The 19137-nt window shown below is 38.5% G+C and overlaps 1 protein-coding gene across 1 annotated transcript in view; it reads left to right on the top strand.

Moving 5' to 3' along the window:
• Zfc3h1 (zinc finger C3H1-type containing) overlaps positions 1-19137 on the top strand; it is a 44686-nt gene that overhangs the window by 11668 nt on the left and 13881 nt on the right. Inside the window, exons 3-20 of the mRNA XM_051176228.1 lie at positions 1346-1410; positions 3883-4081; positions 4651-4874; positions 7637-7757; positions 8760-8857; positions 9353-9562; positions 9737-9901; positions 11330-11467; positions 12020-12141; positions 12450-12599; positions 13795-13969; positions 14373-14504; positions 14911-15453; positions 15545-15654; positions 16738-16869; positions 16967-17088; positions 18222-18323; positions 18514-18633. Of these exons, the coding sequence (XP_051032185.1) occupies positions 1346-1410; positions 3883-4081; positions 4651-4874; positions 7637-7757; positions 8760-8857; positions 9353-9562; positions 9737-9901; positions 11330-11467; positions 12020-12141; positions 12450-12599; positions 13795-13969; positions 14373-14504; positions 14911-15453; positions 15545-15654; positions 16738-16869; positions 16967-17088; positions 18222-18323; positions 18514-18633 (2928 nt within the window). The remainder of the gene's footprint in view (positions 1-1345; positions 1411-3882; positions 4082-4650; positions 4875-7636; positions 7758-8759; positions 8858-9352; positions 9563-9736; positions 9902-11329; positions 11468-12019; positions 12142-12449; positions 12600-13794; positions 13970-14372; positions 14505-14910; positions 15454-15544; positions 15655-16737; positions 16870-16966; positions 17089-18221; positions 18324-18513; positions 18634-19137) is intronic.

Here is a 19137-nt window from a genome sequence, read left to right as displayed (position 1 = left end):
GCTTTTCCTCTGCTCACTTCTGTACCAGGATGGAGTTAGGGCAAGCCCTCTAGCACTGAGCTATACTCCCATCCCTCTTTGTACTATTTATTTTGAAATAGAATCTTGCTGAGTTGCCCAGGTTGCCTTTGAACTCACTTTGTAGTTCAGGCAAGCCTTGCACGTGTGACCTTTCTTGCCACAGCTTTCTCAGTCTCAGCAGCTGGATTTCAGGGTTGGGCCACCTGGCCTGACTAGAAAGCCCCCCCTCCCCTTTTTTTTAAGTCTTAGAGGAAAAGGAATCTGCCTCAGATTTGATGATCACCTCTTATTGGCCTTGCCTAGGGTACTTAATGAATTACTGTTTATTGAATAAGCTGTATATTTTTCACCAGCTGATTCTCCTGAGCAACAAAAGTAAAATGTAAAGCGCTAAGAGGTTGGTATTATGGGGGGGGGGGGCATAAAATACTACGCTTGAAGTTAAACCCTGCAACTCTGACCTGAAGCCTTTACCTCAGTACTGCTGTAGCTGTTAGTGCAGTTACTGTATGATCTCTAAAGCTGTTACAGGTGGGATGATGTGAAGGGACAGTTTGGGACAGTATTCTAGAAGTCTGGGTCCACATAAACTGCTCCTGTTGTATTCTCCTAAATAAATGATCAGCCTTGTATTACACAAACCTATAATTAGCTAAATAGTGAGTTCATTTGTATTTTAATTATAGTAGTTTGACATTGTGGTTTCTGTTTGGTAATGAAGCCTTGCTGTATTTATCTACTCTAACTTCTGTTCCTATTCTAAATAGTTATTTTTAGTTCTAAAACTATTTTATTAAAGTATCTTATTTAATAATCGAATCACTTATAACCTTTAGAATGAGGCTGGTATTATAAGCTTCATCAGATTCATATTTTCATTCTCTGTCTGTCCTTTGCTTCATACGTCTATGTGTGATAGCAAGAGGTCAGTTTTGGCTGTTGCACAGGATGATCATCTACCTTGTGGTCTCACTGGGACCTGGGGCTCAATCATTGTTGGCTGGCTGGCTGGCTAGTGAGCACCAGCTATCATCCTGTCTCCCTCCTCCCATTGCTGAGATTACAAATGCAGCTCACCACTCCTGGCTTTATATGTGGTTTTAGGGCTCTAACTCTGCTTCTCGTACCCGTGTGTCTCCCATTTTATGGACTAAGATATTCATTCATTTTTAATCACATTTGTTCATTTTGGTTGAGTTATGAAAGCAAGACCGTAATAATGAAACCCTTGAGATAATTCTTGATTATTATATACTGTTACTTCCATTTGGATTAATTGTGGCTGTACTTTAGAGTATTCAAAAGATGCTGTTTTGTTTTAAAGGGTTAGAAGATAAAGAACAAAATTTAACAAGAAGAATTAGTACCTCAGATATTCTATCTGAAAAGGTAAGATACTGCTTTCTGGGATTGAGAATCTGTATGACCTATACTTGCATTGCTGTAGTCTGTTCTTTTGATTTGTTTTAGAGACTTGATCACATTCTGTAGATCTGGCTGATCTCAAACTTGCCTTTACTTCCTGGTGGCTGGGAGTACTAGTCTTATTAGCTTGGAATTATTTGGACACACTGGGGATTTGTCTTAGTTTCTTTCCACTGTAAACTCTATTAACTTGATGTGCAATTCATATCTGTAGGTGATTTTTTTTTTATTACTTTTGAAACTTTTAATTTTGATTCAGAGTTTATCTTCCTCTCTGTGTGTGTGTGTGTGTGTGTGTGTGTGTGTGCGCGCGCGCACGCGCAATTCCGTGCTTCATTCTATATGGGGTGTTTTGGAATTAGGTAGACCTTGATCTGGAATCACATTTTAGTATCTTTTCTTACTAAATGAAAGAAATGCTAGCTGAGTGAGATCTTGGCCTTTTTGTTCCTCTGTTTACTGTAAAATATGTTTAATGGCCTACATTCTGTGCATTGTTGTGTATTTAAAATATACACAGTGAGTAACTCAAGCCTTTTCTTTATTATAGATCTGAAATATTTGCAATTTCTTCTATTGAGATTTCAGTTTGTTTTTTGATGAATAAACTGAAATGATTTTAAGAGTCTAGGAAAGATGGTCCTGAATTTAGGAAGGATAATGTGACAATGAACATACACTCATAAATATTTGTTTTTTAATATCTTTATAGTAACCATATGAAGTAAGTTGACATGTATGTTTCATAGATGAAGTAAGAACATTTGTGTGGGTTAAATGACTTAATTTACATAGGTGTTAGATGTCAGAGCAAGAACTAAATGAGGTCCTCTCTCCCTTATGTCAGTGATCTTGGTTTTGAGTATCTACTTCAAGTACCTAATACAGTTGTATGACAGAATCAGTGATATTTTTATTTTATTCCAAGGGAAATAGTTGCATATATATATATATATTTTTTTTTTTGGTAAAATCTAAAGCTATATTTTCCAGTAGAATTTTCAATAACAAATGGAAATGTTTTATAAATTGTACTATCTAATATGATAGCTGTGAATAACGACACACATGGTTTTTAAGAACTTGAAATGTGGGGCTGGACAGATGGCTCAGCAGTCAAAGTTGTTGGTGCTCACCTAGAGGACCCAGGTTTGGTTGTCAGCACCTTTTATGGATGGGCACCTCACAGCACCTGTATTTCCAGGCTCAGGGATCTGACATCCTCTTCCTGGCCTCTGAGGGCATCTGTATACATTATTAAGAACCCATAGTGGTAGTCTCAGCAGTCAGGAGATAGTCTGGAAGGATTGTGAGCTCAAGGTTAACCTGAGCTGCATAGTGAGCTCAGATAAGCATTCATGGCTACCTTGGCTGCACCTTGCGCTGACACAAACAACCAGATCAACGGATAGATGTGATACTTAATTGTAGTCTTCAACAGTGGAAAGGTGAAGTCATTACCTAGCATTCACTGTTTTCCTTTTACTTAAAAATAGTTTAGGAAAACTAATTACACAATACCAATTAGAAAAAGTTAATGTATTTCTTGTACTGCTTCATATCCTTAAAAGAGTCTCCAAATCTCTTATCCATGAATAAGTAAGAACTTCTGCTTAAAGTGGCTTGGTGTTTTCAGTTACATCTCAGCAAAAGTGTGTAGAGTGGGATAATTTTCTAGAGCCATTTCAGGGTCTAATTAGTAATAAGTTCTGTGGGTTGTTCTAGAGTGGCCAGAGAGACAAGATTTTCAGTGTTTTTACTGTAAGAAAGAAATGCATGTGATAATTGGATCTGACCTAAGTGTTACAGTATATGCAATACTGAAACATCACAAGTACCCATCAGTTTATAGAGTTTATGTAGCAGTTAAGAATTGGAAAGGTAGAGCGAAAAATATTAGCAAATTACTTTAGTGAGAGGCTTTTAAATCTGTGCCTTTAAGTTATCCTATTTTAGTTTCTTTGATGACAAATGGGTATTCAAAATATTTTAAAATTCAGGGAATTCTATCCTTAGACTGTATAACATTCAAATGCTAACTAGTGGGTACATCTTTTTCTACCTGCAATAATGTTAACAAGTTAGCGTTAATCTTGGTGCTATTACACTGTCCTTGATATTCTGTTTTGCAGTGCAGACTGATAATTACTTGCGTCTTCATCATTCTGGCTTCTTGGTGTCCAACTCTTAACTTTCCTCTTTTGCTTCATCTTTGCATATGTACCTGCAAACTGATTCTCTGTGTTAGGAACATTAAACTAGTTTTGGGTTATAGATAGTAATGAGTTTTTCATATTTTCTCCATATTTTCCATTTAAATGTTTGTTTTTAATACTAACTGTAAATTTTCGTTAACTTAGTGAAAGATTCAGCTTGGCAAAATTGTTAGTATTAAATAATAGAGTTTAAAACGTGTAACTTTTTTCTGCTTTAAAGAAACTTGGTGAGGATGAAGAGGAGCTGTCTGAGCTGCAGCTTCGCCTCCTGGCTCTTCAGTCAGCCAGTAAGAAATGGCAGCAGAAAGAACAGCAGGTGATGAAAGAAAGCAAAGAGAAACTCACCAAGGCAAAAGCTACACAGCAGAAGACTAAGGCCAGCACTAAAGCACACTCAGCCAAAAAAGTCAGCACCACAGGTGACTGCCTTTACCTCTCTCTCAAAAAACAAAAAAAGAACAAAACTTGCGCAAAACAACCTGGAGTCCGTTCTGTGTTGGTCAGCTTCTCTTAGGCCTGGAGCTGGTTGACGGTGGGGAAGGGAGAAGGAGAACAAAGTAGGGAGGTGGGAGGTGGTTAGAACCAAAGAGGGAAAAGGACTTGTGAAGATGTGTGACTAAAGGTAAAACATTTGTGTGCATGGGTGTTTTGTCCCGTGTATGTCGGAACCGTGTGCACACTTGGTGCCTGCAGAGGCAGAGACATAAGATCTGGGATTGGAGCTACCGATGGTCGGGAGCTGGGATTGATTGAACCTTTGCTCTTAACCACCACGCCATCTTCTGCCACCTTCTCCAGCCTTATAATCCAGGGAGTTTTGAGTTTGGGATATTCTAGTCCTAAATTAGATGATAATCCTGTTATAAATAGAAGTTAGGGTGGACAACTGTGTATATATTAGCCAACAATATGAAAATGTTTAAGTCTCTTACCACTTAAAGTCCTAACTTTGAGTTCGTAGATACTGACATTTGTTTCTCATGGGAAGCTAAACAAGCATTGAGGAAGCAGCAAACAAAGGCGTGGAAGAAACTCCAGCAGCAGAAAGAACAGGAAAGACAGAAAGAAGAGGACCAGCGGAAACAAGCTGAAGAAGAAGAGAGGCGGAAACGGGAAGAAGAAATCAGAAAAATTAGAGACCTTTCCAATCAGGAAGAGCAGTACAATCGATTCATGAAATTGGTTGGTGGGAAGAGGAGATCCAGAAGTAAGGTGAGGGATAGAGAACTAGCCATCCAAATGTTCAAAACTGAACATGTCTTCACTCATTCAGTCAGAACATGTGTACCCCAGGTGCTTGTAGAGTCCAGTAGGTCATGGAGACTGACCCTTACCTACTTACTGAGCCATCTTGTTGGCACAGAATGTTCAAATTAAATGTTTTGTTCATATTTCAAAGAGCTAATCAGCTAAGGAAAATTGTGGGTGTCTTATGTTCCATGGTTGATACAGCTAACCCTTTCCCTCTCTGTGTGTTGAGAGGATGTGTATTGTGTGCACGCGTGTGTGCACGCTTGCCCTTTCAGTGTATGTGGAAGCCACAGGTGGATGCTAGTGTGTCTTCTTCAGTCACCTCTCACTGAGCCTGGCACCTCCTGTTTAATCTAGAGTGCTGGGAACTGTCTGTTTTCTGCTGGGTTACAAGTCTGTGTACTATCACCATATCTGGCTTTTGACCTGGGTCCCGGGGATTCAAACTCAGATCCTCATGCTTGCACAGGAATCCTTTCACGTAACCACTGAGGTCCTTCTGTCCCCAAATAATCCTTGGGGACAAAGTAAGGTGTAATGGGGAGCAAATCCTTATAGTTGTAGATTATGAGAAATGAATTTGAAATTTTGGTTAACAAAAGCCTATATTTAGCTGGGCCTGGTGCTGGACTCCTATAACCTCAGTTACTTGGGAGGTTAAGGTAGGGTGATCACACATTCAGGCTTTCTTGAGTAACTTAATGTGATACACGGTCTCAAAGACTTACAAACAAGCCCCCGAGTCCCACTCTGCTTTTAGCATTGTGGTCATCATCTATTTAGGAAAAAAAGGTTATAAAATTACAGTAAGGTCCCATTATGAAAATGGCTGTTTCTTGTGGGGCAGCATCGGATTAGTAGTTTATTGTTTATTATGTAGAGTGAGAAATTGGAGAATAATTGGTGTGTACTAATTTAAAGTATACTAAGCCTTCCTTAGTATTAACTTTATTGCTTCTAGCACGTTATTATGATGTATGTATTGACAATGGCTGAGTCAGCCATCATTTGTATGGTACTGCCAGGGAAGTAAGCTGGGAGAGGTAATATTTGACCGAGTAGTACCAGTGATGATGGTTTTGGAGTTTTGGACTTTAAGAATATACTCAAGCGTATACTAGGCTTAATGTAGAGAGATTTTAAAAAGTAAGAGTTAAGTAGAGAATCAAGAGGAAGCTTTCTTTAGACAAAGATTATCAGTATTCATAATTAAGACTTACAAATGGAATCTTTGTCCAGAGGTAAGAATTGTGTTATTTATATGTTAATATCTCTGCATAGGTTGCCCTTCCTTCCTTCCTCCCTCCCTCCCTCCCTCCCTCCCTCCCTCCCTCCCTCCCTCCCTCCCTCCCTCCCTTCCTTCCTTCCTTAATTTCTTTCTTCCTTTTTGTGATATTTTTAATGGATTTTTAAATTATTTATTTTTCTCATTTTACAACTGATCCCAGTTCCCTCTCCCATGCCTCCCCCCCCCCATCCCACCCTCCCTACCTTCACCCCACAGGGAGGGCGATGCCATCCAGGAGGGGTCATCTCAATCTGTCAAGTCACTTGGAGTAGGAACTAGGCCTTCTCTCCTGTCTCTAGGCTAAGGGAGTATCCCTCCATGGGGAATGTGCCCCCAGAGTCCTTTTGTGCATCAGGGATACATCCTGCTTCCACTGTCTGAGGTCCCTTAGACTGCCCAGGCCATCTAGCTGAGACCCATGTTCAGGGTGTCTGAGTCAGTGACATGCTGGCTTCTCAGCTGTCAGTCTGGGGCCCGGTAGCTCCTCCTTGTTCAGGTCTGCATAGGTCTTTTTTTTTTTTTTGTTTTTGTCATAAACTCTGAGTAAAGCATAAGAAATAAAACTCAGGAGGGCACATCCCGGACTTGTCTGTGTGTATTTACCTGTGTGCACGCCTGATGCCTGTGCCGGCTAGAACAGGGCATTGGATTTACAGACAGTTGTGAGCTACGACTTGGTGCTTGGAATTAGCCGCACCCTTAACTGCAGCACCATTTCTCTCTCCCTTCTATTCTTGACTTTAAAAATGTAGCCTGATACTATAATCATAATGCAAAAGTGACTATTTTCCTCCTAGTTTCATGCCTGAACTGTACCTGCATAATGTAAGCAGCAAGGCTTTTCCTCCCGACAGCGGTCTGGTCCCGCCGCTGCGACAGCCCCAGTTAACACACCAAGACTCTGTACTTGATAATATGCTGTTGGCCAGGTGCTAGTTTCTTATCGGCTAGCTCTGTCTTAAGTATTAACCCATTTCTATGTATTTCCACGTGGTCTTACCGAGAGTGGAGGAATGGCGGTTCTGTTCTCTCCAGACTCTCCATCTTGACTCCTTCCCTTACTACTTCCTCTCTCCTCCTTGTCTCCTAGCCCCTCCTATCTTCCTTTCCTATTGGCCAACAGTGCTTTATTCATTAACCAGTATGAGAAACATATTTACAGAATGACATCTCCCATCAGCATAACTGTTGTAAATTTTTTTTTTTTTTTTTTTTTTAAGAGGTATCCCATTTACTTAATGGCTTAGATAATGGGGGAATATATACAGATAGTACTTGGCTGTCATGGACACTTTCCAGATTGCTGCCATGGACACATCTCATAGAGTCATAATGATTTTGGTTATTTGTCCCTAAAGGATAATTATTAACTCTTACGTTAAGTAGCCTAAGAATAGCCTGTATTGAAACTAAGGAAAATACTGTTGTATCCTAGTCTTCAGATCCTGACCTAAGGCGATCTTTAGATAAGCAGCCTGACAGTGGAGGAGGCATTTACCAATATGATAACTATGAAGAAGTTGCTATGGATACAGATAGTGAAACCAGTTCTCCAGGTAGGAGCCTAACTTTGAAACCTTTTGATAACCACAATTAAGTTACTCAAAACCTTGAAAGCAGTGTCAATGAAGGTGAGATTTACTGGTGGATTGTTTTAAACTTTATTTTCAAGTGTGTTTTTCTTTTGTTATTTATTTTTATTTTATGTGCATTGATATTTTGCCTGCATGTATGTCTGTGTAAGGGTGTTGGAAACTGGACTTAAAGACAGTTGTAGCTGCCATGTGGTTGCTAGGAATTGAACCTGAGTCTTCTGGAAGAGCAGTCAGTACTCTTAACTGCTGAGCCTTCTGTCCAGCCCCAAGTGTGTTTTTCTAAAGAAGGCTTTAAATTAAAAGCTTTGTTTCACCTCTGAGTGGTTCATCAACAGTAGGAAAGTGGAATGATTTTATGAATGCAAGGATTAAAGTTTATTGGTTACGTATAATACATAGCCTCCACTCTTAGATCCATTTCAGCCTAAAATCATGTCCTTATTTTCCTCAGCACCAGATTAAGGGAGGAATGAAGTCATGTTTTTCTTTTCTTTCCCAGGGCCCATTGGCACAGTTCAAGAGAATTTATTTCGTTATTTTGTAAATGATATTAAGAAAAAGTGCTCTATTCCCTGCCAGCACTGATAGGCCTCCCACCTCACAGTGAAGTAGAGAGAAGGCGTCTGCTAGTTTGGTGCTGTTACCCTCTGGAGCCCAGCTGGCCTCAGACAGGCCTCCTCTTGTCCCAGCCTTCTGAGCCCTGGGATTATAGCGCTTGTTACAGTGCCTAACGGAAAGTGGATTTTGAGGAATTAAGTGCCACCCTAAAGGTCACATTGAACTTTATGATGCAAGAACAATTTCATATAGTTGGAGGAGGATGCAAGAGGTTTAGGATTTTTACCATAAACTTCTGATGTCTGATTTGCACTCTACCTAGGTGTATGTTTCCTCAAGCTACCCGTACATTTTCTATGTTCCTGTTGAGGCATTCTACTACAACTTCCTTTTTTCTTGTAACAGCGCCTTCACCAGTCCAGCCACCATTTTTCTCTGAGTGTTCATTGGGCTATTTTTCTTCAGCATCGTCTGTCTCTTTGCCTCCACCAGCTCAGGGTTCAGTAAGTACAAACCAGCGGGGTTTCAAAGAAACTTACTGTACGTCTTCTAATTTGTGCCAGGAAAATTGCATAGGCTTACTCCTCTTCGGAAAAAGCATACAAAAGAAGCACTATCTATAGGAATTAAATCTCTTACTTTCTTTCAGAAATGTGTATGTGTGTGCACACTAACACGTGTAAAGGTCAGGGTGCTGTTTCATGTTCGCCCCTTCTACCAATTGCCTTCTGGGGACCTGCTTTAACCCCTTGAGCCGCCACTGATATCTGAAGGGCAGGAGCAGAGTTGTTTGTATTTGCATAATTACTATGGAATTTATAAATGTTCAAACATTTTCATGGTTGAATATTAAATTTAGGACTAGCTTTGAGTCATACGTCAGTATACATAGAAAAATTAAAAGTGAGAATATGTACTTTTTCTGTTTGAATATTGCTTTAGACATGCTTGAAGTTAATAAAATTTGCATTTACATTAGTATTTCTTTAATAAAACAGTCTGTGCCATCTTTGAGCCAGCCTTACGGAGAAGGCTTGTGTGTTTCTCTTGAACCTCTACCTCCTCCGCCACCTTTGCCACCTCTACCACCTGAAGATCCAGAACAGCCTCCAAAACCACCTTTTGCAGATGAAGAGGAGGAGGAAGAAATGCTCCTTCGAGAAGAGTTGCTTAAATCTCTAGCAAACAAGAGAGCGGTTAAGCCAGAGGTAATTCAGTGTCTGGTCCTCTAGGTGGTGCTCTTGCACCTGCAGTTAGGATGGTTCTACTTTTGTCTGCCTGTGTGAGGCTTTTCAGCAAAGTTAGGTCTAGTGCTAGTTTACTTAAGATTTCTAAAGATGACAGACACGTCTTTTTATTTGGAAATGTCTTTTTCTTATTAGGAAGCATCCAGTAATGGCGACCCACCTTCACCTCCAGTTCAGAACAATTCTCAGCCTTTGTCAAGAAGCAATCTATCAATAGTCAGTATTAATACAGTATCTCAGCCAAGGATACAGAATCCAAAGTTTCACAGAGGACCTCGTCTTCCACGAACTGTGATCTCGGTAAAAACAAACATAAGACAATCCTGTTCAGGCAGCATATGAGAGTTTAAAAAAACAAAAAAAAAATATTTGCTGTCTTCTACCTCATTTATATACAAAAATGCAATTCTTATATAAATACAAGTTAAAAACCTTAAAGAAGTTAGAAGTGAGCAGCATGCACACTTGAAGATTGGTAGAATTTGGTGATGGGGAGTTTGAGGTTGTATTCTCAGAGTGTGGTGGATATTTACTCCTCTGCTGTTCTAAAAGATTATACATGGGCCCATTTTCAATCTTTTCTGGTGTCATTTTAATGAATGGATATCTAAACATTCTTTATGAGTGTTCTTAATGGGATTTGGAATTGCCCAAAACTCTCACCCACAACAGACAGGCACATTGCCATAGAACTATATACCCAGACTTTAAAAAAAACTTGGAGACAGTATCTTACTAAATTGCACAGGGAGACCTTGATAGTCCTGCCTCAGCTTCCAGACTATTACGAATTGCAGGCCCACACAACCAGGCCAAGGCTGTCTCTCATCTTTTTGTAACTATATTTTCAACCAGAGATGGTGCTATAATGGAAGAATTTAGTTTTGATGTTTATTAAGGAAGTTGATCTGAGTCTGGCGATAACATGCTGGAGGTTTTGGGAGCTTGAGTTTAAAGTCCAGAACTACATAATATGACTCTGTCTCAGAAAAGCCACGAACTAGGCATGTGGCTCGGTGGTAGAGTAATTAATTTCCCCAGTATGTACAAAGTTCTGGGTTCAGACCCTGGCACAAGAAAACAGATGGAAACAACAATTTTTAAAATCTTATTTCCTAATGGATTTAAAGGAAAATAGTCAACTTGAAATTTTGCCTGTTAAGTAAACTAACTTTAGTCAATCACCTTGCATTTGTAGTCATAAAGTGTACAAAGTTTTATAAATGATTTCTTTGCTTTTTAAAAGTTAATTTAAGTGGTAGTGTCTTTATAGAAAAAAAATTATTGAGAAGGTGATCATAGTAATGTCTGGAAAGACAAAAATGTAGACTGCTTTTTGAGCTTGGATTATATATAACCTGTATTGCTGTAACAGAATGTAATTAGAAGATGCCACCCTATACTGTGTGGGGTTATTTTTGTGTGTTGATAGACAGGAATACATTTAATTGTCACAGTAATAAAGAATAGAATTGCTTTTCCTGGGGGTTGAAGAGGCTGCTAAGTGGCTAAGAGTGCTCGCTGTAGGGGACCGGAGTTTGGTTTGCTAGACTCATGTTCTGCGGCTCAAAACCATCTGTGACTCGACTCACAGGCCTCAGAGGCTGTCTGCACACACATGTGGCATACACACAGACACGTAGACACACACACTAATTCTAAAAATAATAAATGAATAAATAAATAAATGTTCTTACTACCATGGGTAACAATTTCATTGTTTTGCAGCTTCCAAAACATAAATCAGTGGTTGTGACACTGAATGATTCAGACGACAGTGAGTCTGATGGGGAGGCTTCCAAGGCAACCAACAGTGTTTTTGGTGGATTAGAGTCCATGATCAAAGAAGCAAGGCGAACTGCTGAAGTATGTGAAAGACAGTTGATGTGTGTATTGGCAATGATTCTGAAAGATGAGATCTTAGAGTTAAGGCATTTTTAGTACAGCGATTTGTGGGAAAAGTATTTGTGCTTTTGGTACTTAAATAACAAAGCATCTATTGATAAGATAGATTATATGGTTTTGAAAATTCCCTTCATGTTTCCAGTTACTCCCTTTTGAAAGTGGTAAAATGGGTTTATTCCTCTGTACAGGGAAATCTGCTGTTGTCCAGTAGTGTATTATATTAACCAAAACACCAGTTTGCAACTAATAAAATCTATTGTTTAAGCCCTTTCAGGTTTTTTTTTCCCTGTTCCAGTAGTTGGTCGGATATAATTCAGATCAATATTTTTAAAGGAGGTTTTGATTAGGAAGATTATATAATTGAATAGTTGATAGCTAGCCTCTTTTTTTCAAAAGAGTGAGGATATTAATATATTTCTAAATATATTAGTATATATTGGGGTGTAACAAAATGTAAATACCAATGTAGACATTTTGAAAGCTGTTGATCTGGTTGACTTAAATATTTTTTAGCAAGCTTCAAAACCCAAAGTCCCTCCAAAATCTGAAAAAGAAAACGACCCTCTGCGGACACCTGAAGCTTTGCCTGAGGAAAAGAAGATTGAATATCGATTGCTGAAGGAAGAGATTGCCAAGTAAGGGAGTTTTTTTGTTATTCCCTTAGGATAGGTGTCTGCTAAAGTCCCTTTTGTCTGTAGCCCACAACTCTGGAATATGAGCGATGGGGATTCTGTCCTAGTTAGGGATTGATGTCATGATTTCCACATGGAGTGGTCGGTTGTCACCTGTCAATTTAAGTACAATGAGGAAGTCACAGAACTGCAGTGTTAGCTTGGAATGGCAGCCTGAGTCAGTGTCATTTACATGTTTTCTATAAAACTATATTTTAAAGAACATGGTTTTGGTTTACTCTTTGGCCTAATTTCATCTCTCTCAAATTTAGTCGTGAGAAGCAACGTTTGATTAAATCAGATCAGCTGAAGACGAGTTCATCATCCCCAGCGAACTCAGATGTGGAAATGGATGGGATTAGTAGAATAGCAATGGTTACTAAGCAAGTTGCAGATGCAGAAGCAAAGCTTAAAAAACACAAGTGAGTCTCACTTAGTGTCTTGATTAAATAAGTATCTAAATATGCCTGGATGGGAGGGTCTATATCTATCTGTATTTATATCTGTATATGCTGTTATTATCTACCCTAGGATTATGGCCTCCCCCATCCCACCGTGACCACCCTACCATCAGGGGTCACTAACATCTTAAAACCCCCATACAGGGATATGTTGGGTGCCTGGACAGGAGTGTGAATGTGTGAGGGGAGATTTGCTAGGCAACTCCTGGATCACACATGGTAGAACTATAGCAGTTACTCATTCTATTGACTCACACACTTATGTAGTTTAATATTTTGATTAGAGATACTAAGACCTTGAAGGTTGTCAGATTGAAACATATCTAAAATTACTTGTGAATGTCCTCATTTTAAAATCATTTGGAACATTGGAAACATGCTTTTACTTTTTAGAGAAAACATTGATATATAACTTATTGTGGTGTGTGTGTGTGTTTGCATGCATGCGTGTGTACATGCATGGTGCATGCATATTTTTGAGGTGTACGTAGCTAGAATTTGGTGTATAGATATGTGCCTTTCTGTCCTGATTGCTGGGATTATAGAGGCATGTGTTACTGTCCTGTTTACATATTATTAAAGGTAGACTTGATTGTTGAAAGTAGTTTTTATCTGAACTGTTGAACAATGCTCATGGTGACTGGCTCCTAAATTAACTTATAATTAGTTTATATTTAAATAGCCCAATGACTTATTTTTTAAAGACAAGCGTTTAAGTGTAGGTCAGTAAGGAAAAGAGTAGGTGTCCATAGCCTCATTTCTAACATTTCAGACTCCTGGTATTCTTTTTGTGAATCATGAAAATGAATGTAATTGTGAATTTTTAAAAACAAAAGCAACAAGAGCAGTACTAAATGGTATGAGGTCTTGTATACAGATTATGTTCTGTTTTTCTTTTGAACAAGATAATTAGATATTAAGTGTTCTGAGTACAACATATTCTGAAAGTGTTTATATGTGTATTTGGTGTTGGTGTTTGTTTTGTGCTGAACTATATTTCATAACATGTAAGATTTGTCTTCAGTTTGGGAACAGTTGCCTCTTTCAAATTCTTATTTGCATGTAAGATAAAAATTCTTTTGCTTTGAAATCTCTGTCTCATGGTATCAGTCTACTAGTTTAGAAAACAGTAAGAATTTTGTTATTTACCACTCAGGATCCTCCTGATAAAAGATGAATCGGTTTTAAAGAATCTGGTATTGCAAGAAGCCAAGAAGAAAGAGTCTGTTCGAAATGCCGAAGCAAAAATTACAAAACTTACAGAACAGCTTCAAGCAGCTGAGAAAATCCTCAGTGTTAACAGGGTGTTTTTGAAGAAACTTCAAGAACAAGTAATGCTCTGTTTAAAAATTAAATATTGTAGTATTTTGTTTACTGCATTATTCACGTCTGGTGTCTGCCATGTGTGTGCTGTTGTTTACTGGGGTCAGATGGCATTATGTCCCCTGGAGCTGGAGTTACAGGAGGTTGTGAGCTGCCCGACTTTTGTGCTAGGAACTGAGCTCCAGTCCTGGAGAAGTTAACTGCTGAGCCATCTCTCCAGCCCCAGGACTATGTTTTTACAGTCCCCACTCCTCCTGTTCTCTCCTCCCCTTCTCCTCCCCTCTCCCTTGGTGTGTTTTCCCTCTATCAACATATATGTAACCCGTGATCTCTTACTGAGACATGCTGTTAGGATATTGTGTTTGAGAGGATGTTTCCTAAGATTTCCATTTATATGTTTTCTGTTTTCAGATTCACAGAGTTCAACAGCGTGTTACTATTAAGAAAGCTTTAACCCTAAAGTATGGAGAAGAGCTTGCTCGGGCAAAGGCAGTGGCCAGTAAAGAGCTGGGGAAACGCAAACTCGAACAAGATCGCCTTGGAGTAAGTTGCTTGTAGGAATAATTTTGGAAAAGAGGGTTTTTTTTTTTTACTTTTTTAACGGCACTTGTAAACTAAGATGCATAAAGTAGCTTCAATTTTGCTGCAAATTCAAAGTGAACAGATCATATTAATATTCTCTATAAAACCTAGAGTATATTTTTAAATAATACTTGCAGTTTTGGATGCTTTTAAAATTTATTTTGCATTGGCTTTAGTTTTGTTGGTCACAGATTAAGTAGTGCAAAAGTATATTGACTTGTTAAAAATTGTTTGGCTCTCCTTGTCAGTTCGGTTCTGTGATGTTGGTATTATATTCTAGTGATATTACAATTATCTTGAGGAATTGTGTATGATTGCATAAAGGTGCTATAAAATATTTACTTCCCTCCTTCCCCCCCTCCCCCAGCCAAACAAAATGATGAGACTGGATAATTCTCCAATATCAAGTCCAAGAAAGCATTCAGCAGAATTAATTGCTATGGAAAAAAGACGATTACAAAAGCTAGAATATGAATATGCCTTGAAAATCCAAAAGTTAAAAGAAGCCCGAGCCCTGAAAGCAAAGGAACAACAAAACCTTGTTCCCGTTGTGGAAGAGGAAGCTGAGTTCTCTTTACCCCAACCCTCACTTCATGACCTCACACAAGATAAACTAACCTTGGACACAGAAGAAAATGATGCTGATGATGAAGTTTTGTCAGGTTCAAACAGAGAACGAAGAAGATCCTTCCTAGAGTCTAATGCGTTCACTAAGCCCAACCTTAAGCACACTGATACCCCTAACAAAGATTGCATAAACAAACTCAGTAAAAGTACTGTAGAAAAGCCAGAACTTTTTCTAGGGTTGAAAATTGGCGAATTACAAAAATTATATTCAAAAGCTGACAGCTTAAAGCAGTTGATTTCAAAAACTACCACAGGCATTACAGAAAAGACTTTGCATGGCCAGGTGAGTGGCATTTCATATTCTGTATAAAATGTAGAGTTTACTCAATGACTCATTAGTCATGTGGAATTATTGTGATGGTTGTTTTTTGCAGGAGATTTCTGTGGATGTGGATTTTCTTACAGCACAGAGTAAAACAGCAGAAGTGAAGCCATGCCCTTTTAGACCCTACCAGAGCCCTCTTCTAGTCTTTAAGTCCTACAGGTATCAAAGAGATAGTTAATAGTTTGAGTTTCAGAGTTAACTCTGGCTCTTAATGCTTTACATTGAATATGTGTTAATAGAAGCGTTTGAATGGCAGTCAACAAAACAAATCTTCGTGAGAGAGAAAAATGTGTGGTTTAGTGTATTCCTTGGGTTCATATTCTGTTAAGTGTTTTAGGACTAGAGACTCATGAAAAAATATTTATTAATTTATTATTATTTTTAAAGATAGCTGCTCACTACGTAGCTGTGGCTGTACTGGGACTTGCTTTTTAACCTCAAACTTGAAGTAATCCTCTTGCCTGTGCCTCCCAAGTGCTTACAGCACACGATAGGTGTCTACTACCATAGCTGGGCAGTGAAGATGTTCAGTTTAGAGTCTTTAAGTTTGGCACTCTCATTGACCAGCACTTGTCATTGGCTGGCCTTTGGAATGTCGGCTTAGACATTCTTAGGTGGCTGATGTTGTCCCACAGCATTTTCAGAGTGCTAGAAGTTGTGGACTTTTACCATCAATTATAAAGCACTTAATGGGCAGCATAGGCCCATATGCTAGCATGTGTATTGGCTGGTAATGTATACAAAAATACTAGTAAATAGCATTTTATTGTGTGGTAGAACTAAAACTTAGAAATGGCATTATTTCTTGTGTATTATAAATAGTTTTAAAGTGTTTTGGTGATTGCTGTTTATTTGTACTAGGAATTGAACTTAGTGCCTCATACATGCTGGGCAGGTAGTCTTCCACTGACAGCTCCCCAGGCCTGCTGCGGCTGCTGAGGTGGAGCCTTCCTCCTACGTCAGCTTGGCTTTCTTTGAACTCGGCTTCCCAAATGCTGGGAAACCGTTGGGCACCACCTCACTCAGCTTTCCATGTGGCGTCTCTTCATGCTCGCATTGTAAAAGTATTGATTCTTTTCACTTATACTCTGGCTATTTGTAGTTACTTTTGTGTGTTGATTTTGATTAGGCAAACGGTTGTTGGAGGTTTTAACTGAGAAAGAAAAATTTAAGGAAATGTCTAACTCTTTGAGAAATATGTGTGAGGACTATATATAATGTGCCTGTTCCTTTTCTTTCTAGATTCAGTCCTTATTATCGAACCAAGGAGAAGCTTCCCCTGAGTTCAGTGTCCTACAGTAACATGATTGAGCCAGAGCAGTGTTTCTGCCGATTTGATTTAACAGGGACGTGTAATGATGATGATTGTCAGTGGTGAGTGGTTTTTATTTGGAAGAAACCTTTAGAGACAGTCATGGGCCCTTGATTAGATAAATACACGCTTATCTTTTGTGCTGTTGTTTTATTTTAGGCAGCACGTACAAGACTATACACTTAGCCGCAAACAGTTGTTCCAGGACATTCTGTCATATAATCTGTCGTTGATTGGCTGTTCAGAGACAAGCACTGATGAAGAAGTTGCTTCTGCAACAGGTTTGTGACGAGTTCTTGTTGAACTTAAGGGACCTTAAAAATCATACCAAGTTTATGGCATTTTTAAACAACCCATCATTCAGTACATTCACATACAGCACTTACCTATATTTGCCCCATCATCACACAGAATAGTTGCCATCTGCAACTATTGTGTGCTTTTTTGTTTGTTTGTTTGTTTTCAATTTTTTTATTTTTATGTATTATGTATACAGTGTTCTGCCTGCAGGCCAGAAGAGGGCACCAGATCTCATTATAGCTGGTTGTGAGTCACCATGTGGTTGTGGGAATTCATTGAACTCAGGACCTCTGGGAGAGGCTTTTAACTGCTGAGCCATCTCTCTAGCCCTTAAATATAATTTTAAATAAAAGCATAAATTCATAGTCTTACTAGCCACACTTCAAATATTTAGTAGCCAAGTGGCAAGTCTGGCCAGTAGGACAGCAGAGATTTAAGGTGTTTCTATTGTTATGGAAAGTTCTTTAGTCATACAGATGGCTCAGTTTATTAGGGAAAAAATATTAACATTTGTGTAGACAGTTTATGATGACTTAAGTACTCTTTCTTCTGATGTTTTCAAAAGCACAGAAGGCTAAAGCTTAACATGGCTTCAGCCTCCAAATCCAATAGTGAACTAGAAAGTATTTTATTATAATATATTCTAGTGATATTACAGTTATCTTGAGGAATTGTGTATGATTGCATAAAGGTTCTATAAAATATTTACTTCCCTCTGTCTCCCCCCCCCCAGCCAAATACTTGTGACCTAGTATTGTTGTATTTCTCCCCAGATTTTGGTGCCAAATAATGCACGCATGCGTGTATGTGTGTATTATCACTATCCAGAGTGATTCTAAAGTCACTGAACTTTATCATTCCTCATTTGGACCTTTTACTTTTAATATTGTAGTTCATTTTAGTTTGTGAACTACCAACTCCAGTTCATACTGTGGTATGGTGGGAAGGGTTTGTCATAATAATTAAGCTAACTGTAGGCCTTGCCCTTTTCATAGGTCATAGGTGTTACTGACTAGGACCATACGTAGCTTAAGTCAAGTTACTCTTTGCTTCATAATCTTTAACTAGTAATCATATTTTTATATTGAATATAGTATCACTATTTTATTTTCAGAAAAGTATGTTGAAAAACTTTTTGGAGTAAACAAAGATCGAATGTCAATGGACCAGATGGCTGTTCTCCTTGTTAGCAATGTTAATGAAAGTAAAGGTCATAGTAAGTATGCATGTGTATGTATGCATGTGTGTTTCTTATTTCTGTATGATTACAAACTGTCTGGCATTAAGTTCTTAAATTGGATGTTGTCTTTTATTACCATGATCAAATGTAGCTCTGTTAAAGTCTTCAATATAATAAAGAAAATACCTAGTTACATCAATTAACAATCTTCTTCTGTCTGTGTTAGCACCCCCATTTACAACTTACAAAGATAAAAGAAAATGGAAGCCAAAGTTTTGTAGAAAACCTGTATCAGAGGGTAGCTTCAGTAGTGATGATGAGCAGTCTGCAGGACCAATTCAGTATGGTAAGAATTATTCCATTTGATGCTAAGTGGTGTTCTCTTTGTCAAAACTCTGACAGTTCTTTCCGTGTATCTACTAAACTAGTTTATAAAACATGCTTTCTTAAACTACTTGTGTCTTTGGTTTTTTTCATTGTGTTAAATGCAATTGCAATATAGGTATTCCGTTGTGCGGAATTGATGCTGATATTGCAGGATGTTTTCATTCGTGTTCCCTGCCCGAATATGGCAGAGACACTAATAAATAAGAGACTTCATGTTTTTTCAAACATCCTTTAGTGGGTGAGCATAGCTTCATTTGAAAATCACTGCCTTGCCAGTCCTGAAAGCATATGTTCTTTTTTGCTTTATTTTGAGTATATTTTCAAAATGGCAATAAACGTGTATGTGTGTGTGTGTGTGAGAGAGAGAGAGACTAGTGAAGAAACTCACTATTGAGTACATCTTGCATTCTTATTTCTAGTTTGTATAATTTGTGGATTAATATGTGCTTATTTGTGATTATGT

The sequence above is a fragment of the Phodopus roborovskii genome, unplaced genomic scaffold (assembly GCF_943737965.1).
Source record: "Phodopus roborovskii unplaced genomic scaffold, PHOROB, whole genome shotgun sequence".
Taxonomy (NCBI): Eukaryota; Metazoa; Chordata; class Mammalia; order Rodentia; family Cricetidae; genus Phodopus; species Phodopus roborovskii.
This window is presented reverse-complemented; position numbering and strand designations above follow the sequence as displayed.